The sequence below is a fragment of the Passer domesticus genome, chromosome 4 (genome assembly GCF_036417665.1).
Source record: "Passer domesticus isolate bPasDom1 chromosome 4, bPasDom1.hap1, whole genome shotgun sequence".
In the NCBI taxonomy this organism is placed as follows: Eukaryota; Metazoa; Chordata; class Aves; order Passeriformes; family Passeridae; genus Passer; species Passer domesticus.
In genome coordinates, this window is record NC_087477.1 from 71,749,601 (window position 1) to 71,772,943 (window position 23,343).

Genomic DNA, 23,343 nt, shown 5'->3' on the forward strand with positions numbered 1-23,343 from the left:
AGGTGGGCAGTGTGACACTTGCCATCACTCTCTGTCAGTGAGGCAAATATTGAACAAGACAGGGTTTAACTGGACCAAGAAACAAGTGCAAAAAATGCCAGACAAAAGTCAACCAGTTAATATTTGACATTTCATGTTATGTTAGAGAATCATAGACTCAGACTAGGGGGAAATGGGATACCTAGGCACCAGTCACAGCTCAGTTTATAGTGTAAATCCAAAAACTCAGTTTATAGTGTAAATCTATAGAGCACCCTCTGTTTATTCTGGAAAGGATAACATGGAGGTTTGATCATGCTTTACAGGTACATATCAAAAATGCTGCAGAAATTCAGGGGAAATGTCATGCCTTTTTCCTCCCATTTTAAACATCAGGGGTAACATTATTCCATCTCACATATACCAACAGCCCTTACTGCCATCACTGAAATTTATCTGGAAAGTTTGTGGAAAGTTCATCACAACCATGATGAAAAACTCTCCTAAAGTCAGTTTTTTTAGATGAGTGAGATTTATTTTTATACCAAGAGTAGATGAACAAGGATTGGTAGCTTAGTAGTAAGTGCAGAGGGAAGGTAATAAGGAACAGAGCATGGTAATAAGAAACAGAGCATTCAGATATTCCTGATTTTTTAAGGGAGGTGAAAACTCAGATGCAAGCAGTGAATTCATGGACACTTCCTGACCCAAAATATAAAAAATGCAAAATCCAGTGTTCTGTTGAGTCTGTAATGAAAACACACTTTGTTTTTGTGCCTAGAGCTCCTTGACAATTACACAGGATTAAGATACAACTTGAATTAAATCACTGTTGTTCCAGACTGATGTTCTAATTATGCAGAAGTCTCTATCATGTAGATCTATTTTTAATATTAAATTGTTTTTAAATGTAACACCTAACAGTATTACTAGTATATTGTATATTTAGATACACTGATAGATTAATATCTCTGCAGATATTTTGTACCTTAAAGAGTTTTCCTTTGACAAATGTTTATGTCAAGAAGATGGAATCATGGCAAACTAGTGAATTCTGCTTGCCACTCCCTTGGGTCTGTAAGGCTGTTGCCATGTGAGGTCTTTGAGAACCATGATAGATCTAAATGGCAAGAAATAGCTGGTGCCAAGAGGACTAGATCAACACTTTGCCATTGTGCTTTAAGCTGTGCATTTCCTTGCTCCAGGAAGACATTAGTGGCAGGATTTCACATGGGTTTAAACACACTTTGGCAAATGCATGGCAGAGAAATTCACTGAGAGCTACAGGTACAAGGATGTTGCTACTTCTCAAGAAATTGTAAGGCACTGGAAATGGAGCAGACACTCAGAGAAGATTAGCATTATATGTTTGCTCTTCTGACCTCCTCCAAGCTTGTGTTGTTGGCTACTGGAACCCAGAGCAGATGGTCATCTGACCTGGTCTAGTCTGAGATGTTAGTTCTTGAGCACAAAGACCAGTATATTGCCAAAGGAAACATTTAAAGGCTGGGGCAGCTGTCAGTTTTGGTGCAGTCTTAGCATCATAATTAGCAGGCTTTGCTATAAACACTAGCATTTAAACATGTAACTGCATTGCTCTGGTAGCAAACTGTAGCACAAGAGAAACTGGTCCAAAATATGCTCAGAAATCAATTTGTGGATCCAGCCTTCCCTTCCACAATTAACAAAGATTGTTCCCAGGCTGGTCATAGGGACTAATTTTAAGCAGACCATTGCAAATAGCAGTAGGGAAGAGCAGCTTTACATCATTAGAGCTACATCAGGCATTGAAAGGCCACATAGCCTGCTGCAGATGTTTAGAAGTTTGGCTATTCAGAAAGCCTGCAAGCTCTGCACTGCTTCCAGCTGTAGTTGAGATAACAGCTGCTCCTCACCAAGCTTACATCTCCCAGCCTGGTGTTCCTGCAAGGAAGCAAACTCAAGTGCAGTTTCCTATTCTGCAGCATGCACTCAGGAGCACCAGCTAATCCACATTTTCTTTACCGTAGTGTTTTATTTTCTTAAGGACAGGTTAGTGATATAGGGACAGGGACATTGCTATGAAATAGACTCCAGGTAGTAAGAGAAGCACCCTTGGTTTGTTTTGCCATCCATGGGGAATGGCACATGCCATCTCTCTGGTGGAATGACAGTAACCATCCAGGTGAGGCATCCTTCTCCTCACCTGTGAGGTGCAGCTCAGGATCCACACCTTCCTCAGCAGTGCCATGGCAGGAGCAGCCAGGCTGCAGGGGATTAGGCTGCTGCTTCTTGGGGACATCACAGGAGACCCACATTGACCTGACAGGCACAGTCTTGTTCACAGAGGAGCACTGAACCATGAAATGCCTCTCAAAACACCCACACGTATTTATTCACAGACACTTCACGGTGAAAAAATAAATGCATGTTAACAGTGAATCTTTGACCAGCTTGTAGGCAAAGGGCTTTTGGTTTAAGATGCTGTTAAGTGTGTAGGAAAAGTGGAATCTCAACATGAGTTACACAATGATCATTTCTGCTACCTCAAGAGTGACAAGCCTCATACATTGAGTGGAAGCTTTATTTGAAGGTGAGCAACTATTGCTACTTGCACAAAAACATGCAAGAAGTGCAACAGGGAAATTGTAATCAGCCATTTGGAAATTTTCACGCTGTCAAATTTGCCACATAGCTTCACAAACCAGCTGTATTTCTGCTGTCAGGGTTACATCACCACAACTGCTGCTGGCTGTCAACACTCAGCAAATGGGTTGGAATAGGACAAGGCAGATGGAGACTTGACATTTCAGGATTGCCTTACCTGCTAGGCTGTAGGTTATTCCAGGGCACACTGTCCTCAGGCTTCTCTGCTAGTGTTATTTTACTTCCTATAAAAAACCTGAACCACAAAATGAGCAAGGAAGCCTGAGAATGAGGGCACTCTCCAGGCAATAGAAAATGTGAATTTGAATTCTTAGCAGAAGGAATTGTTGATGAAAAGCTTTTCCTTTTTTTTGGGAGGAAGCAATTCAGTTCACTGCAGACTGAATTGCAGAGTTTCTGCACTGGTTCAGCTCAAAGCCAAAGGAAAAGCTGGCTCTTCAGACCAGTTGTGCTGCCAGGTTTCAGACCAAGCTGACCAAAATGGATTTTTCCAGGGTAGCAGTTCCTTTCCCAGGCAAGCTGGAGGTGACAATGTACTAGTTTCAGAATGACAGGCTTCAGGTGGGCTACTTCCCAAAACTGTTATGGCTCACGTGCACTTGGCATGCCCCACACGAGCTGTGCCAACCCAAGTTGCTGTGGCGTGGGTGAGATGATGGGTGCTCAGTGGTCAAGCAGCACAGCTGATAAAACCTCTCCAGTGCTGCAAGACTTTTCCTGCTGCAGCTTTGTAGTGTGGATAAAGGCAAAGTAGCACAAGAGGAGGGGTTTGTTGACCTGCTAATCTCATAGCACCCCACCTCCACTGCAGCCTACACCTCCCACAGCATCTGTAACACTGCCAGACAAGCAAAAAGTGACAGGAAACAAGGTTTCTTTACATAGTTTGTGAGAGAGTCAGAAAGACAAGAAATAGTTTTTCACTCTCAGAGAACTGAAGTCCTCTTCCCTCACCTTACCTGCAGCATGTTCTTTTCCTGCCATGTCTGGACACAACTCAGTCAGTAGAGAAAATCATAAGGAAGTCAAATATGGCTTAGGTCAAAGTGCAGCACTGGGTACTGGTCTGTACTACAGATGAAGGTGACAGCAGTGAATTACCCCTTTTTAGGCAAATAAGATGTAGATCTAAGGTCTTTGGGAGAAAGTTACTTTGTGTCTCATTTGGGCAAAACTGAGGCAGCTGCAATGCCATAGAATCACTGACTTGTTACGTCTGTGAAAAGACTTGTTAAGTCTCGTTAAGTCTCCTTAAGTCTCTTGGAAAAGAACTCTTAAGATCGAATCCAACCATTAGTAAGTACATTTTAGTCAACAGAAAGTAAATTTTTTAGGAAATACATTTTTACTGTGAGCACTGTCTAATAAGACATACTATATCATGCTATAGTATGTATATGCAGACCTATACACTTCCCAACACTTGTCATCTAAGGAGGTTCCTTCTATTGCATGATGTCAACATGAAAGGCAATTTCTCTTGAGTTCCTCCATTCCAAATTTTCAGTCATTGAGTCACAGCACTGGAAAGCAGAGCAAGACGCTTACCCATCAATTAATTTCCTTTATTTCACAAGCTTTGAATTCAGAAATTGAACCACGACTAGTAGATCTTGATACGGTAGAGTAAGTAAAAATGCATGTGATTACAAAGGAAAAAATTTGTACAAAAACTTTAAAAATCTGACAGCAACTTGGATTATCTGTAAGTACCAAAAATCTCATGCAGAAGGAGAGCACTACTGCCCAGGTGGAGAAATCCCTGCAGGGGTGGCAATGGCATTGGTATGTAAAACATGGCTCTGTCTAAAATGGAACAAGAAGGACACAGACTTGGAATGTACCGAGTGGGAACAGACAGGTGCTACGGAGACCATTTGTCATTACGTGTCCCAATGAGTTTCTGTGTCTTGAGAGAAGTGCTTCTTGGGTTTATAATAAATTAAAGATTAAACAGAAGCTGCCTATACTACTCTACTGCTTACTTTCCAGATGGCCATTTTCTTCCTTCATTAGTGTTTTTGGTGGTGTTTCTCAAATACAGACATTAATCTTGGCATTGTGTCTAGTCAGTTGTTGGCAATGTGTTCTAAAGGGACTCACTCACAGAATGCAACTTGCATAAATAACTCAGTAACATGCATTAACTACTCTAATACAGCGAGAGGGTGCAAAGGAACCATCATTCAGTTACGAGACAAAGCTAAAACCTGTAGTCACTAAAGGGGCAATGGAAGCACCATGCTTTAAGGTGACTATGGCATGAAAGCACAATTGTGAGGCAAGTAGTTCCAAGCAAACACACCACACTATTATCACCTCTTTCTATACAAAAAAAAAAAAAAAAGAAAAACAAAAAAAAAAAGAAAAAAAAAGACATTTCGTTTTTTATTTCTGTTAGTACCAAATAAAACTGTGGGCTCGATAACACAGATACTGAAGGGAATGGACATTATTCCCATGATCCTTCATCCTTGTGTTTCTGTCCATCATCATTTCTCAGCCAAGACTGGTAATATTGGAGCGCCCACCAGGAGGTGCCACGATGCGGTGGCCAGTACGACGTGGGTTGTTGTCATCAATCTGAGCTCCTGCAACAACAGAAAATGAGGAAACAAAGCTGTGAAAAGGATTAAACCATCAGTAGTGAGGTTTTACCTGGCTATGCTTCCCTCACACCACCATCAGCTAGTTTCTCTTGAGCCTGACTGAAGTGCTGAACAGACCTTCAAGGCACATTTCTGTATGCTTAGGATCAGACTAATGCTCACCTTACACGGAGAATTGTTTTCCACTGACTTGAAGGGACTTTTCAAACCTGCCTCACTGATTTAAAACAAATATACTTCACCTCATTAGAAGGGCTTTTTAAATATTTGCTCTCCTAGGACTTTCTTAGACAAATTTCATTTAGTTTCTGGAGAGAGGATCTGTGAAGTAGGAAAACTCCACCATCAGCTCCCACAAGGGAAAAATCCAATGACTTTCACAACATCATATGAATGTACTATTCACCACTGGGGCTGTAGACTTTTGAAGAATAAGGATTTGACACACTTGTAATTGTCTTCAGAGGACAAGAATTATTTCCAGCACCCCAAAGGATGATTTTCCAGTCCGTTTCCTTTGTACCATGGAAAATGTTTTGTGCACCAAGAGCAGAGGATAAGAAATACTCCAGTCTGCTTATGAACAACTTCTGCACATAGTTTATGACCATGGACAAGGACAGTTGCAGTTTCCATGTCCAGTTGCTGGTGCTGCAGCCTGTGAGGGGTCTGAGACTCACAGGTTGCACCAGAGCCAAGTCCCGTTAGCTGTGCACACCACCAAGGGGCTTCAGTCACATCAACCAGACAACTCAGCTAATGGCAATGGGCCAGGTAAACAATAGTGAAAGATTGACACAGAGAAAATTTCAGATTGAAAACAGTTTGAATATTTGGCAATATGTAAAATATCACTAGGCAATGAATGAGTAAAAACATGTATATACTTATATATATGTAAGTATATGCATGTACATGACTATATACAGTCCTTTTATATTTGACTAAAGAATTATAATTGAAATTCATCACCAGTAATCCATACTCATGACTTTAAAAGGTTTCTCATTAGTCAGGCTGACTTACCTGATAAGCTGAAATTGGATTGATGGAGGTTTCTGATTGGTGGGGGCTGGTTTTTGGCAGGGGAAGATTTAGTTGAGGGTGCAGGAGTTGCATATTTTGGCGTAGCTGGGATTTCATACACAGGTCCATCATACATTCCTCTGGAGACTCCTTGCAGTCCTCCCACCTAAAACAAGAGGAGAGTAAAAATCCAGACACTGAATGCTCAGAAAATGCTGCCTAATTATCCTGTAGGAAGAGAGCAGTGAGCACAAAGCTATATTCTGCACTGGATGAATTAACAACACATCTATACTTTATATACAAAGCAAAGTGCAGTCTGGTTTATATATGAAGGAAATTTTAAAGCTTGCTCCCTCCATATATATATATATATATTACAAAAGAGTTTTTTATCAGGCTTCCTTCACAATCAAAGGGGAGAAGTAGGATTCAAAAGAAGAGGTGTGACCTGTTTATTTTACATAAGATCAGTCACAATGACCTCTTCTCTCTCCATTCAGCTGCCAAGTCCCACTTGGGTTGTAGCACAACTGATACCCACTGTACCAACTGCAGCAATTTCTGTCCTACCTGTATTTCCTCTGCTCCTCCCCTCTGCAGGTCTCATTCTGCAGGTCTCATATTAGAACTCACTGGAAAGCAGTGGCAATTTTTACATTAAATTTCCAAAGTTTCCACTTCCTGTCATCAACTACAAAAGCAATTGTATGCTGGACTGTGGCAGGGGATCTATCTTACAATATTTGCCAATAAAGTATCTGTCATTTGAGCTCTGATTTCAGTTTGAGATCTCTAGATTTTTCTCTGTATGCTTCTTACAAGGAATATTAGAAAAGACAATCAAAAAAACTTCCCTGACCTTAAAATTGTAGGAATCTAGGAAATAATATTTTAATAAGAACAGTTCCAGTTTTCAAAAGGAGCCTGAAGCCATTGAATTCAGAATGCAAAGCTCATCAAAGAGATCAGAAATCTGTGTCTTACAAGATTATAGTTTCAGAGAAATTTCCCCAACAGGTTAAAAGTGAAATTAAAATACTGAATAGAAAGACACTATTCACAGGGGTTTGATCCAGCTCTCAAAGCAATCAGTGCATTTTCCTTGCTTTTGATGACAGGGACATCAGGCTCAGAAGAACCACTGTCTTACAGGCTGAGCCAAAACTAATGCCCAGAAGAAAGGAGCTACCAATCACAGCAATGAATCCATCTTCCAGGGACCCACAAAGGCATGAATTTATACTGCTATCTCTGCTCCAGGGATAAGTTTATACTGCCAACCTGTGCCACTTCAGTTTTGCAGTCCCTTGCCTGAAGTTTTTATATATTCCTCTGTTGTGCACTGACATGTTCATACAGCAGCTGATAAAACCATCAATGAGTTTTTCTGAATACTTCCAGTGAATAAAATTTGATAGTGGGAAAAGAAGTTTGGGCATGAATCTGCTGTCCCTCTTGGCAGGCAGCAGAGGGAGCTGCAGGAGCAAAAATACCAGTCCCTTTGTCTGTTTGCAGACCTTGCCCAAGGATCAAAGGTCTCCCAAAATCTAGGCTCACTTGCATGACACAGGTTACTTAATCCAGGTAATTTTGTTCAAGCTCCTGCTACAAGACACCAATCTATGATAATTGTTTCTATCGTGCTGGTTTCACTATTTTGATGGCTTTGTCACTAATTTATGTTGCAGTCCCAGGCACTGAAGCCTTAGGCAGTGAGTGTGAAGAGAAGGCCTGTATCATCTACATGGACAATGTAAAAAAATGCAACACTGATTGGTACCCTGCAAAATTTTTGTGGCTGCATTTGCCTTTTACAATGCCTTTTCTTCTAAGAAGTGCAGGCCTTTCTTCTGCAGCTTGATAGAATTTGTATAATAAATGATGAAAGATAAAAGCTATCACAGACTATGGTAAATGCCTGGCTGAACAAAATATGAGGTTTAGTCATTTTTTCTCATTACCTGTGCTCACACAGTGACTTTCCTGCTCAGTGACAAGAAGCAATTTCCAAACAACTCCAAACTGGTGTCCAGCCAATTGGTTTTCAACAGACAAGCACTGATATAATTCAAAACCAGAGGTGACACAGAGGTGGAATCTTGGTCATTTCCCAAGCTTTTTATTAAACAGAAGAATTTTCTGAGCCATTAATGCTGCTAATACACAGCTCAGCAAATGCACTAACAATAGTTCAGAAATGCCCAATATAATGAGAATCTCTGGCTGACATGCTTTTCTTCTCTGCAGTGTAGCAGTTCAGTATGCAATTTAAAATTCTGTTTTTACTCTGCCTAACCCTCCCTCACAAAAATCTTTCTCTTTTCCTGAATTTTTAACTGAAAGTAAATTCTATCACTATTCCACCTCTCTTAAAAAGCCTTGACATAAGGCATTGCTGGACATAAGGCAATTATGTCAGCTGGCAATTATATGTTCTACCTGCTGAAGTGCTAATACTAAGTTAGAAGAGTTCACAATTTCAACCAGTTTTGAGCAAGTCATATACAGTCCACCTCATACGGACTTTTAACAATATTAAAAACAGATGCTACTGTGCTTCCAAGAGGGTTTGGCTGCAAAGAAGATTCAAGAGGATGTGACATTACCTTATTCCTGATTTTGATGCGCTGGTACAGATACTCAGGGAAAGGTTTGCGAGGGATGAAGCGGCCCATTCCCTTATTGACGTGCAGGTTTCCATCCTCAAACACAATCTTCCCTTGGCTTATGACCACAAGTGGGGCACCATGGCACTCCATTCCTTCAAAGATGTTGTACTCAATGGCCTGAGGATCAACCAACATACTCACTACCAAGACCTCTTTCCATTAGTAATTTACAATATGTACATTTGTAGTCATAGTTTTAGACAACTGCCATTAAGAAGTGTATAAAATTGTTTTGTGTGAAGGAAAAGCAATGCATTTTGATATGAAATTATTTTAAAGGATCTTTCTGATAAGACTCTCCTGGACGAGACATTTCCTTCCAGTTTTTCATTTTCCATCAAGGATTTCACTTGTTTTTGAAAATTTGCTGTACCTAACCAGAGCATTTAGAACACTGATAACCCTACTAAGAAGGAAAATTGTGACTCAGGTTCTGGATGACCACAGCACGTGGTCCCACCGTGCATCTGCTGTTATTGTGCAAGCAAATTTCAAAGAGGCCAGCACACATATTTCTGTCTGAAAAAGCCCAGAAAAGCCCAGGAAGGTCTTGATCTAAATGGGAATGACAGGGCAGTTATTACTTTCTTGAAAATACAGAGAGATCCCAAGACAGAGAAACGGAAACTGAATCACCCAAATTTATTTTTAAAGGTTTATAAATGTTTTGGTCTTTTAATATAAAAATGCAATACTGGATATCCAGTAAAACTTCTGGAAGAATTCCCCATACAAAGGGCCAAAGCACTAAACAGTAAAATAACAGCTTTGGGATAGACAACACAAAACCTATCAGAGTCAAAATGAAAGCAACTGTCAGTCATTGGTTCTCTGCACTGGGAGCAAAGAAATATGCAGCAAAGATCTGGCATTAAACAGAAAATTCCATCCATTAAGTTGATTAGAGCTGTATTATCAAAGTATTTAATCATCTGTCATAGTTTAGAATACTGTTAATTTAATTGTGCAATTTATAATTTCAGGTGCTTTTTAAGTAAGAAAAAAAAAGCTGGTTTTAAATTTATTCTCACAACCTTATGAACCTCAGCTGCAGAGCTGCTGATTCACACCTCTTTACAGGTCTGCCAAAAAGCATGCAAAAAACAAATAGTGCAAGGTATATGTAGAGAGAAAATAAATACTTCCTGATCACAATGCTTCCAACATAGGACTTCAATACTCTCATGTCCTGAAACATTTACCCATTTCAGAACAGGAGTAGGCAGTTACCCCCTCCTCAGCATCCTGTGCTATTGGTGTTCACATGATTTAGGTCAACAGCTGAAAAACAACAGTGACATTTCTTTTTTCTTGCTGGTTTTCATTTCCTCCTTACCGATTTATGGCTTTTGGCTGTTATAGTCTTCACCTTGTCAGGGTCCCAAATAACAACATCAGCATCGGATCCTACAGCAATCCGGCCTTTCCTTGGATACAGATTAAAGATTTTGGCAGCATTGGTGCTGGTGACAGCTACAAACTGGCTCTCATCCATCTTGCCTGTGGCCTAAAAGACAATGTGATTTGAGCAAAACATGCTTATGAAATCACGATTTACTATTCAGAGTACTGAAAGGTCAGGGAGATATTGGAAAGCATCCCTTATAGATATGGTGATCTTGCATGAGCCAGAGATTGTACCACGCAGGACTTTCTGTACAGCTCTTTAACTGGAAGTTTCAAATAAATGAGTGTATTACTGCAGGCATTGCAAAGGACAGCCAGTGAAACTTTAGTGCACATGATACCACCAAGGTGCTCAGCTATCTGGTGCTCAGCTATCAAGATGCTCAGCTACCCTTTCTCTACACACTGAGGCCTAACAGTTTTGTTGTTAGTCCTAGCAATTTCTATTTAAATATTTAAGCAGTTTTAAATCAGAGAAATGCATATGAGTGTTACGAGATGTAACAAAAGATCAAGATTACAACACTTTTGGGAACAGTTATTGCAATTAAGTCCATTCTATTAATTATCATTATTGTCAGATCTATACATCTAAGTAATACAACCAATTATAAAGTCCTTGCCTGGAGAAATGTCATCACCAATAGAACTTAGCATACAGTCAATGATAGTAATTGCAACTGTACAGAACAGCATTTTGATTTCTCAGTAGAGTATTTTGGGGTCTGCCTTGGCAATGAGCAAGAACAATGTTCTAAGGAAGAACAACAGTGCCAAGCCTTTTATTATTAGATAAAAACTTATTTCCTGCTTGGTAAAATACAAGGTTTGTAAAGTATAAGCTACTCAGTGGTGCAGGACTGAATGTTATCACTTGTAAATCTCATGTTGCAGCCTATCCTGCAGTTCTTTCCCATTGAAGGAACAACAAAAGAAAATATCAGCAGCTGGCTGTGCTTTGCTTGCTTCCCTACTTTGCTCCTACATGGCAGGTATCTGAAGCTGCTTCTGTGCTTGGAATCTCAATAGCTGTCCCTGAATAAAGTGGTTATGAAATAGAGTTTGGGAGACGTGCTTATCACAGCACTGTACATACTGCCACTTCCCAGTCTGCAATGTGCATTTGACACAATGCAGTGAGTGTGTGTGAGCGTGCAGGGTGTGCACGTGGAGACAGACAGTAAAGGGAGAGTATCATTATACATTAGAATCCATGGAACTGTCAAAAATTTCCTGACTTATACCGGCACTCCACTGCAAAGCATGCCAGTATGAATTACGTGCAACGCTCTCCTTCAAAGCATTTCATCACTTTGCCTCAGGCTCAGCTGCCATCCATTTGTAATTTTTCAAAAACGATGAGACACTTCCCAAATTCAAACAATTCATTCATCACGTTTATATGAGGTCCACTTCAAAACCATTAAATTGCTCCAGATACCACATCTCTCAGAAGCCTCTGCTCTGACACTAAGGGAAAATAGAGCAATGGAGTCTGGGAAGCCTCAGGTCTAATGAAAGACAATACTATTGCAGTATCAGAAATTAAACACAGCCCTGAGTTAAAAAAAACTGGAAGAGGTTTTTGAAATAAGCAATTCACCTCACAGTAGCATTCTCTCAGGGAATTCTCAGAAATATATCAGAAAGTCACTTAAGCAATGGCCAAGAGTCTCTTGGCTTACATTATTCAGCCAACACTCAATTTCCTTTTAGTCTATAAAAGGAAGTAATTACTTACTACAGCCTTGTCCCAGACAACAGTCATCCTTTCCTCAATTCCATTGACCCCTTCAGGAATCATAGTGAAGTTGTCCTTTCCAATGGCTTTCTGGGCAGTGCTATAGGGGCAATGTCCACTTCCCGTCACCTGCAGGTCCCCACTGTGGAGTTAACACACAGAAGGTTTAGACCAGGCATCACTTGGTCTCAGACAGGCTGTGAATGGACCTTTCAAGCCACCAGAGGCACAGGCAGTAAATCATGCCAGCAGCCTTTCTGTGCTGGCTACAGATCACTGGGAGTAACAATGGCACTGGACATCTCCACTTTCCCCCAGGAGCATCCTGGACTCCAGGATTACAGCCCCCTCCAGCTCCAGGCTGCTTATCACCAGAGATCAGGCAAAAGCACACTAACCAGGGCTAAGGATTACTCCAGGATTAAGGAAATGATCAGAAGCTTCTATGAAATGTCTGCCACTCTCAAGATAAATTAATTCACAACCACATTAAAAAATAATGGCAAATTTCACAGTGTAAAGTCATGAGTTTCAAACTCCTGCATTTCTCTCCTACACATGTATTTTTCATGCAAAACTTACATGAATACTTCTCATATGACCTTCCAAAACAGAAGCAATAAAATAAAAATATTTTTATCAGGTAGTTTTCTAATTAAACACCAAAACACATAGTGCAAGTCAAACACATGCTCTGGATTTATCTGACTTAAGAGTCTTACACAGAAAAAGGCATGGAGAAAAATGCTAAAAGAGCTACCATTTATCATGCTTTTATTTAAAAGGTTGGGTTTTTCAGCCTAGGGAATTTTTTTTTTTTTTTGGCAGAGAGCAGAACTGGATCACAGCTGCTCCTGAAAATAAGGAGGAACATAATCAATATGCAGAATCTTGCCAAAATAGAAAGTCAAAAAAGAAGATTCTCCAATATCCACAGGAAATGTGATATTTTTAGCTCTTGATTAAACTTACAAGAGGTAAGCACATTAGAACTCACTATGATTTCCCTTCCATCACTCCATAAGTCCTCAAGAGCCTGTCATCTTTTTCTTTAACTGGTAATATAAATTCCAGCTCTAAAACTGAATTATTCTGGTCCACAAATCTAGATCCAACAAGCTAACAAATAGACAAGTACAGAAGAAAAAAGTGTCACATGTGAGTAATTCTAATGCCATTTTCTAGGCTGCCAGCCCTAACGATTGCTGATAGAGAAGAGTCCTTGGTCTCTTTTCTGGTTCTTCACCATGCTCACAAGCCATCCATCCAGTTTTCAGCAGAAGCCAAACCATGAATTCAGTACAGAAAAGGCTGCTATGCTTTAGCTGGTCCTGATTGTTAATGACTGCCTGGTGTTACTACTAGGATTAAGCCAATTTCATCAGTTAAACATTCATTTAATTTAACACAATAAAGTCAGAAGGTTGCAATGCCATTTCTTCATTTTTGATGCTTTTATAATCAGCAAAGCTTCCTGTGGCATCTCTCCTTTCCACACACTGATATAACCATGAAAACCTGACTGTCACAGCCAGGCCCTGTATCACTGCCCACTTCTCTGAGGTTATGCTGTGCTTCTAACACCACACTACAAATTCCCAAACTTGAAAGATAACATGGGTTTGCTTTCTTAACTCCATATTCCCTCTTCTCTGACATTTAATGACATTATTGATATGAACTGCCCTCCCCAGTCAAATCAAAAGAAGACTTCTGAAACTGAAGTGTGTCACTTGAGAGCTTCCCATGCCTGGTTAACCCACAAGCACTCCTCCTGTGTGGGCACACTCTACTATCAAATGGGGGATAAGCATTACATCAACTAAAAAACTGAGAGACAGCAAGGGATCACCATGAAATAAATGCCAGATCAATACCTTGTCATCTTATTCTTCCCCTTAAACAAGATTTTCGTGGCAAGTTGCATCTTCTGTGTAGCACCAAGATCTCACATCTCTGTTTCACAAGAGGTGGCACATCACAGCTGCAGCAATGCAGCAGCACACCATGCAAGATCAAAGCTAACTCAAGTGCATGGCCCACAGATGACACAAGGACCTAATCTCATGAGGCAAATTCAATCTGCAAATCCCACGAGACATGATGGGGTTTTATATATTCAGCTCTTCAGTGGAAAATCAACAAATCAAATAATTCAGCTTTCTGTGGAGAAGAGCACAAGCAGTGTGCGGTATGCTTGCAAAGGAAGGATGTTGTAGGGATTTTTTAATGAATGTAAAATATTGGTATCCAAATCAACAGTGTAATAGAAACATGAAATACTGTCTTTACCATCATCCGTGCATAAAATTCCCCATGAATGCAGAGCAGACTGATACAATATACAGTTCTTTTTAGTTTCACAGTATGGATTTGAAGTATTAAAACTGAAAGCAGGCTAAGCTGCTGTCATTTAAGATCTAGGACTTTAAGCCACTAGAAAAAAAAAAAGCCATTTTTGCACGCTTGGAGAATAATGAAAACTTCTGTAAGTCCTCGGTTTGTCTTTCTGATGTTAGTTTTAGAAAGTCATTATTTGGATTCCAATTCTAAATATGTTCTTGCTAATCTGCTTTGACCCACATACTATTATTTTGGGACCCTCTTCTAGAAAGCATATATAGCCACTCTAAGAGAGTAAGGAATCAAACATTTTGATACACATTTACATGTGCTGGCTAACAGCCTTACCCTTACACAGTGAGCTTCACCCTTTACAGTGCTGATAGTGATGAATCAGACCAAGAAAGTAATTTTTTTCTCAGTCTTTATTTGGAACAGAAATCTCAGCTATGGAAAAAACATTTTTGCCATCTGACTTCCAGAAGAGAACTGCTGTGAATTCTTACCAGAGCCACACGTAACTCAGAACTCAACTGCAGCATCTTTAGAGCAGTTGAGTTAAAGCCTGGGTAGGCTCTGGGCTGCACAGCCTGACCCATCATGTGGCACTGACTGATGGCATCTTCCTGTCCCCTGTGTGTGCCCACCCAGCTCCCAGGCAGCTGCTCTGAAGATGGTCACTTTCAAGGTTCAAATTTCACTGTCCAGGGCATGGGAAACCCCAGAAAGGGGAGGCTGGAGCTGAGGGGGGTACCACCACATGAAGGTAAATAAGGATATGAATGGTAAATTGAGTTCCTCACTCCAGCCCTAGCAATCTGACCTGGTGGGGCTTCAGCTGTGAATTTCTATATCATTCCAGAGCAGATGGTCTTCTGCTTAAGCTAAAGACCCACAGTTGGCTACAGGCAGGAAATACTTTCAGAGATGGGTTTACAGTCTGGGTTTCTGGCAAAGCATTGCTGCTATCTTCTTTTCTATACGAGAAAGACCCTTCTTCCTCTGCTGTCCACATTCCTTTCACCTACCTAGTGATTAAATTGTCCCTGCCAACCTGAAGGTAGTCAGCTCACATCCCTGTCCTGTCAAGAGATGGCCTTCAGTCTCCAGCTGTCTCCATCCAAATCCCTCACTGTCTCCTTTGTAATTCACTCTGTTTCCTTTGTAATTCACTCTAGCCTCTTTCTCCTGACATACCTGCTCAACATGTACCACTTATCTTTGCCTTTTTCCAGCTGGAGGACCCCAGAGCCCATAAAGACACAAGGCAAGCTAAAATAAGAAGCCTGCAAAAACTGGATACGAGGAAACTTGTATGATTTTCGTCCCTCCTAGATGAAGGCAAACTACCAAGTCAGAATTTTTCAATATGCAGGAGATAAACCCACCAAATTCTGCTACTAACACAAGTTAGTTTAGAACAAACCAATTTTCAGAACTCACAGCTGAAAGCTCTGCACCAGCTTTGACAAAAATTGCCCCAAGAAATTTTTCTTGGTTCTAGGTATCTCTGCATTCAGGAACAGCCCTGAAGCTGTGCTTGTCAAATATGACTGGGGCTTAAAACTGAGTCTGTTCTCAAAGATGGGGATGTATCCACCAGGCTTTTGCTTATGCTGGACAGTGAGGATGCCATCCCCTCATATATCAACAATTCAGCTAAAGAAAACTGAAAACTAGGGAGCAGGCCAATTTGAAATCCTGACAATCTAGTTGTACAACTAGGAATCACTTGAAAAGCAGAAATAAAAAGAATTAATTCCTGAACAGCCAGCAACTGGCTCTTTATCAAGACAACCAGCAACTGGAGTGTCCATGACTGCTCACTTGACTGACAGCCTAAGCATAAGGATATAAATATCCCTGGTTTTCTATGTCCTTTCTCTGCTGTTTCATGTGTGAGTCTGGTCTAAAGGAAACCAGGATGATTCCCAGATGCTTCATGCCATATGGCTTTTGCACTTGCCTCACCATCATACTGTTAAAAAAAAAAGGAAGTCTTACCATGCTAAGAGCGAATTTAAGTGGTCTGGAGTGGTAGGGTCAGGGCTCAGAGGTGGTGAGGTCACAAAAGCTGCAGCCTTGGCCCAGTTTTTGCTCCAGTAATGTGTCCCATCTGTCCCCAGGCTGGCAGTGATCGGCTCTCCAAAAACAAGGGGACCTTGGAGAAAGCAAGGATATACAGGAACTAAGTACAGCCCACTCTCTCTTCAGCATGACACTGCCTGCTGCATGCAGCCATGTATAATTCACACATTGCTACATGGCTAGCACAGCTCCCAGGAAATTAAACAGCCCTGGCTTTGTCTGTATGATAAAAAATTAATCAGGAGTCTCTCTGAGCTCTACATGCTTTTGATCAGCCTATTTACAAATCTTTCTTTCTAATCCAGAAGGAGACAGTTCAGACCCACTTTTAATTTGTACTGTTTTAATCACAGCCACGCTGCTCCAATTTGGAGAGCACTGGATGGTGGATCACTTCAACAGGCAGATGCCTTTTTACTACTCCCAGGTTGGGCACAGCACCAACAGACAGCAGCATATGGTCCCCTGCACCACACTCCAAGTCTCCAAGAATACAAACATCAAGACAATAATTTGCTCTTTGGCTTCTCCATATTGCTCACAAGCTTTGTAGTCCCAGCCAGCAGAACAGTCCTGACTTGTAAAGGCAGCTTCAGAAGCAGCTGCCTTCAGGCTCACAAGGCCCTTTTGGGTGCTTTGTAACCTGGATCCCACCACAGCCCCAGCAAGCAGGGCTGACCTGCAGTACCCATCAGAGGGGCTCACTTCCAGCAGCAAGGCCAGGAGTGAGCTCCAAGCATCTCTGACAGCGGGGTCACCGCCCAAGCCACATCTCAGAACAGCTGAAATACTGACATGGAGGATGTGCCATTAGGAATAAAGTATCTCGTTCCCATGAACAGAGATATAGCAATCTAAGGGAAAAGTAAAAGGCAAAACAGGATAGAGAAGAGTTACAATTCAGTCTTCAAGAGGACAGTTTTTGGGAGAGTTTCTCAACTTAAAAATATAAAAGGATTTTCCGTCATCCTTCCCAGCCATAAATATTTAGTCTGCAATGGTGTTGCCATTGTTTGATAACCTCTCCCTATAGCCTGTCATTTGGGTCCAGACATACAGGTTTTTTCACTGAGTTTCTATTCAACAAAAAAAATGAGTTTGGGGAGCAAAGAAAGTCACTTACCTCTCTTCCTGGCCAGTGCAATGATATCAGCTGCACTCTTACTCATCACCTTAGTGATGTACACTGGGCAGTTGATTCGACTGGCAATCGTGATGGCACGGAAAACTGCTTCTGCTTCAAGCTGAGCAAAACAAGGAGGGAAAAGTTAACTGCAAATGCAGTCTGAAGAAAAAATCAGCTGGAGGACTGTGCCTTATTTCTAACTGTTCAGCAACAACTCTTCAGGGGTTGACTCTACTTTTTCCATACAGAGAAACACAGTGCTGGGAACTGGGGAGCTAACCCAACCCCAAACACTGGGCACCAGCAGTAACCACAGCCAGGCTGTACTCACTAGCAGGGTACAGCTGCCCCAGCACAAACACAGTTTCCTGGCTCCCTGCACCCCAGGAAAGCTCATGCCCAAGCAGCTGATGCACTTTCCTCCTTCTTACTTTCCTCCCACCTTCCTGTTTAAGACTCCTACCCTGCAGCTGAAAGGAGAACTAAGCAAGAAAACTTTGGCCCTGCTTGGAGACAACCTCTGAGCTCCCCCGGCAGCTTTCCCTAATCTTTACATAATGGTGACAGTGAATGTAAAGAATTCTCTAACAGCAACTTCAGCACTATGGACTGAATTTAGCCCATAATCCACAGAAGCCTTTGAAGCAGTGCCCAGCAAGTCCCCTCTGTCAGCAAGAGTAAAGGCAATCTCCTCCCAGGGAGCCATCTGGGACGTAGGCACACAAAGAAAGCATCTTCAGATGGAGGAGCAGTGTTTCCCAGCAGCTCTGGAGACTCCTTCTCCCAACCATCCTTCCCAGATGGACTCACAGTATTGGCATTTTAATACGAAAAACCCCGTTGCAACTGAAAATAGTGACTTAGTGGTACAGAAATTTCTGTGCCAGAATTTTTCTAGAAAAGTTGAGCTTCTTAGACCTTCCAGAACCACATGGCTTAATCTTTTACAGTTTTGTATAATATTTTTTCTTTAAATCAGACTGCTCCACTTTGTCCTAGGACTTGTATCAAAATATTTCCCCTGGAAACCCCAAATGCACCTTTAGAGAGCAGGGAATGAGGCACAGCCTCTGCACTGCAGCACTAAAGCTGAGCAAAATTCCCTTCTGAAAACTGCAAATGCAGATTTTCCTGAGGCCCTTGTTTTCATTAAAAGGAAACAACTCAATCCTTTTAGAATAATTTTAGTAGAAGTTAAACAGCAAAATGAAAAAGTACATAAACAGTCCAATAGAAGAATGTGACCAATTAAGCTGATTCCTTTTGCCTTGGGGAGAAGTTAAATAAAGATCTGCAAACCACAACAATCTCTTCAAGTTCAGCCTCAAACCTCCAGGACGTCGTCTCTTTAGTCTTCTAGGAAAGCAGCCACTTCCCACTACCGCCCTCCCCATCCCATTAACGGTCTGAGCTGTGTACTTTAGGGGGCATTCTCATGTCTCCACATTTTCCTTGGCATTAAATAAACCCTTTCCAGATGCCTGAGATGATCCACACCAGAGCTCAGATTTTATTATAAGGGAGTTGCTTAAAACAAGCTGCCTCACAGCAATTTTCCATTCTCACGTATTTGCATCTCTACAGCCTGCATTTCTGACACCATATATCTGCCAGCATGAAAGTAGATCTGCATGTGGGTGTATGCCTATGCACAGTATAGATGCTATAGTTTTCAGCCAAAGCATTTTAATAAATGCAGTTACTCAGGACTAACCCTCAAGCTGCACTGCTGATTTTGAGCCTGATAAGCCTATTTTTTTGTCATCACAAATCGAAACACAAAGGTCACACTTAAGTACATGGACATCCATGCCCAGGGCAGCAGGAGCTGAGACTCCTGAGTGCACAAGGACACGCTTATCCCTGGACTCAGGGAATGCACCTGGCTGCAGCATCCAAAGGGCTTTTCAGGCAAACAAACATGTTGAAAGGACCTGAACTTTTCAGACTTTAATTAATAATGGAAAAGGCAATGGGAGAAGCAGACATCTGGCCTTACCTCTTCTGGCCTGCTCAGGGCATGTCCCTCAGGTCCAGTGATTCCCATCTCCAGAATACGCTTTTGTTCCTGCAATGTAAGAGATAAATGCTGACCCAGCTCCAGGATGAGAACTGTGCACCCAGCATCCTCAGGGAGATGAACAGCCACATGGTCTGACTGCCCCTTTCAGTCAGTGTAAGTGCAGCTGCAAAGCCCACTGAACACTGAAAACACTGGCTCTAAACTGGTGCCATGCCACACCAGCACAGCCAGCAGTGCTCTCTGTTGTGTGACTGAGCATATTTGTGCCCCAAGCCATTGGTCTGCACCATCAGAAACCTCCTCTGCCCTCTGAAAAGTCCTACTTGACACCACAACACCAGCGCAGGGAATGGGCTGCAACCAATACACTAAAAGGTAATTATGGGTACTTCCAGCCTGCCATTCCCTATTTACTTGCTCAAGTTCCTCTCTGGTTGCAATCCACAAAGCACTTTCTTAAACCTTCAGCATTGCTGACACTTTCAGTTTTCTGTAACACTTTCTTCTTATACAGTGAATCACTAAAATTATGCTTTTATAAAACAGAACAGTGCCCTCCAGTTGCAAGGGCACTGTGTTCTCATCAAAGACCCCATCTCAGGACCAATGGGGACTTGTCAGAAAAATAATCTGCACTATCCAGCTTCATAGCAGTGAGATATTTTTTTAAATAGAACATTAAGGCCTAGCAGTGTTATTGGAATAAATTTCCCTTTTTGCAGAAACTGGTGGTTAACCCCTTTTTCATCTGAGACTGGTCCAGGCCTGACAGCAGTGCAGAAGTGGGACCAGAGCTGCTGCTGTACCTCTGACCCTAGCCTGGCCTGGCCTGCCCACAAGGCTCTAATGAGCCCAGCTCAACAATGTAATGGCTCTGTGACACAGAGAAATGTCCCCTAGAGACCAGGAGGAAGTTACTGAACATATTTGAATGGATCAACTGATATATATCTGATATCCCAGGTCCCTGAGTGTGAAAAGCTCACACATTACCAACATACTCTAGTAAAGCTGAAAAAGTTAACATTCATATATGCTTTAGCCTTCATTGCTATCAATCAAGGCTGAAGAGGCATTAACAGGAAACACATTAATCTGACTGTGTAAGAACATTTTGGTTAGACAAACATAAGGTTTCATAGGTGTTATTAAAAACAGCTGTTCTGGATCATTAACGCACCACTCTGAACAGTGCCAGTTAAAGACATCAGATAATTAAAATACCGCAATAAAATGAAGTTACAGCCATGTAAAAAAATAGCACATTGGCACAGAATAGATACACAAAGTAGGACAGATTTGCATCTTGAAGGAAGTAATAAAATCAGATCACATGATAAATTACCCTCTGTAAGAGGACTTGATAGTGCTAATTAACTAGAATATTTGTTTGACAAGATCAAATTTGTATTTTTACACAGGGCAGTCCTAAAAAGCCTATGTGCAGGCAGCTTTCTTTTCATTATCCAAATAATTCTTCTACGTAAAAGCATAGAAAAAGACTGATTTTATGAAACATGGCAATGGTGAACAAATAAGTTGATGTATAACATAACTTACATTTATTTACTGCTTTCCCTTTATCTAATAATTTTTCTGTCCTGTTTGTTCATATTCCATGGCTGTATATTAAGGCTGACCAGAGAAAAATGTAACTGAAATAGATTTCTATCAAATATGCAATTCCACAAGTGCGCCTTGATTTTAATGGGCAATGTATCAAAACACCACAGATGCCATTTGATTTGTTTTATTTTGCCATTCCTACAGTAATATTGACTTAATCATGCCTATTAATAGTAATTTTAATTCTACTAGATATTTTATGTTGTATTAAAATTATAAATCATGTATTTAGTAGTTTTTATTCATGCTAAACTTCATGAGAAATCAGATTTTTCCCCTCTTGAATCCAAATGGGGGTTGTCACCTAGTTTCAGTGGTGGAAGGACACAACCACACTGTATGTGCCTACTGACTCCTCACTAGTAACTTTTGATCCCAGTGGTTATTTTGGTCAAAGTTAAAGGCAGATCTCAAAGGGGGTAAATTCTAACCAGGCAGATGGAGATGTGTTTTTCTCCCAGAGGAAAAAACAAAATACACCCAAGGCAAGAGTTCTTATACACTGCCCAACAACTCAAACATCCCCTTGACGTTCTCCCTTAGACATGAGACAAGGTGGGTTGCCTTGTCCAGATCTCAAAGACAGCTTTAGCTGCTGTAATTTCCTTGTCAGCTCTGCAGCCCAGTCCTTAGCAGATAAGCCAGCAGATAAGCAGCTCAGCAGATAAATCAGATGGCTCACTCAGATCCTCACTGACCTAAGAGGGGCTCGATGCACGTACGAGAGATCAGGGGAGTGAGACGTCTCTGCAACAGCCTTCAAAGATTCATCTGTCATAAATGTAGCGTCAAAACAACACCCACCCAAACCTGCCCCTTCTGTTTCAGAGGGGGATCCTGGCCTCTGAAAGCCCACTGGGAGGTTTGCTATCAACTGCTGTCCTTGTGTTGCCTCTTTCCATGTTTTGGCACTGATCAGACCATGATCAGTCCAGAGGGAGAACAGCAGCTCCCAGGGCACTTGACCTGCAAGGACTGCACTGGAGGTGCAGGGCACTTTAATGGAACATTCTGAACTTGAGCCCAGCTTCCTGGTTCTGAGTATAATCCATGCATCTTCTAAGAGCATGGATTATACTTAAACACACATTTTTGAAATGTCAACAAGATCACAGTAGTTCTTATTCTCAAACTTCAGAGGTTTATAAGAATATTCTCAAAAATAAATAGGTCTGTGAGTTTTAATACCTGTTCCAAACTCACTGTGTTGCTTATGCTGATAGCTACAGCAAAAGACTTTAGTATAAAGCTTTCAGATCAGCTTTTTATACCCAAAATCTGTGAACAAGGCTTTACATTATTCTGCTTTACTCATGTCTGCTGGATTCAGAAGAAATCTTCTTGCTTCCTCCTGCCCTCCTTATCTAGTCCTCATTTGCTGCCAAGGCAAGGAGCTGCCTGGACCATTGCCCTGTCTCAAGGATGTTCTGCCAATTAATGCAAAAGGATCCCCATTCTCTCATCCTAGACTTTATACCAACGGTGTATTGAACCATCAGGTTCAATTAAGTCTCTTTCCAGGGAGTTCCCTTCTTCCTACCCATTCTCTGACTGGCCTATTTAGTTTCTCCTCTCTTGTATCTGTCATCTCACAAAGTGAAGCAAAAATGATGGTTCACTCACCTGAGCTATCAAGTCTCCATTTTCAGCATGGACCAGGATAACAGCCCCAAGACTCTTTAGAAAGGTAAAGGCTTCATAAAGCTGCAGGTAGTACAAAGAAGGAAACACTGCTGAATAAGGAAAACACATTACTTAACACTCAGACTTCTCTCTTCATCTCAGTTTTGTACTTTCTATGCTGGTAATTATATTGGTAAATAGTAAATGATCTCTTTTCTACACAGAACCTGAGCTTCACTGATTGGTGCTGACTTACCCACCCCTGTAAACACCAGCTGCACCAAGACAGGGTCAACAACCCCGAACAGGGATGAATTTCCCTGGGACACAGAGTGTGCCCCAGCCCCTGCAGGGCCACCTCCCCATGCCCTCCCACACAGGGCTAAGTTTAGAAGCCCTTTAGTTCTGTAGTTTTAGCAAATGTAAAATAGAAT

At 41.4% G+C, this 23,343-nt stretch overlaps 1 protein-coding gene across 2 annotated transcripts in view; it reads right to left on the bottom strand.

Annotated features, from left to right (window-relative positions):
* Window positions 1–4,169: 4,169 nt before the first annotated feature.
* CRMP1 (collapsin response mediator protein 1) overlaps window positions 4,170–23,343 on the bottom strand; it is a 49,277-nt gene continuing 30,103 nt past the window's right edge. For both annotated transcript variants that reach the window (XM_064418711.1, XM_064418712.1), the window contains exons 6-14: window positions 22,910–22,990; window positions 19,637–19,705; window positions 17,635–17,755; window positions 16,428–16,584; window positions 12,081–12,222; window positions 10,269–10,439; window positions 8,870–9,049; window positions 6,261–6,426; window positions 4,170–5,216 (exon numbers count right to left, since the gene is read on the bottom strand). In XM_064418711.1, the coding sequence (XP_064274781.1) occupies window positions 5,125–5,216; window positions 6,261–6,426; window positions 8,870–9,049; window positions 10,269–10,439; window positions 12,081–12,222; window positions 16,428–16,584; window positions 17,635–17,755; window positions 19,637–19,705; window positions 22,910–22,990 (1,179 nt within the window). In that variant the 3' untranslated portion in view covers window positions 4,170–5,124. The remainder of the gene's footprint in view (window positions 5,217–6,260; window positions 6,427–8,869; window positions 9,050–10,268; window positions 10,440–12,080; window positions 12,223–16,427; window positions 16,585–17,634; window positions 17,756–19,636; window positions 19,706–22,909; window positions 22,991–23,343) is intronic.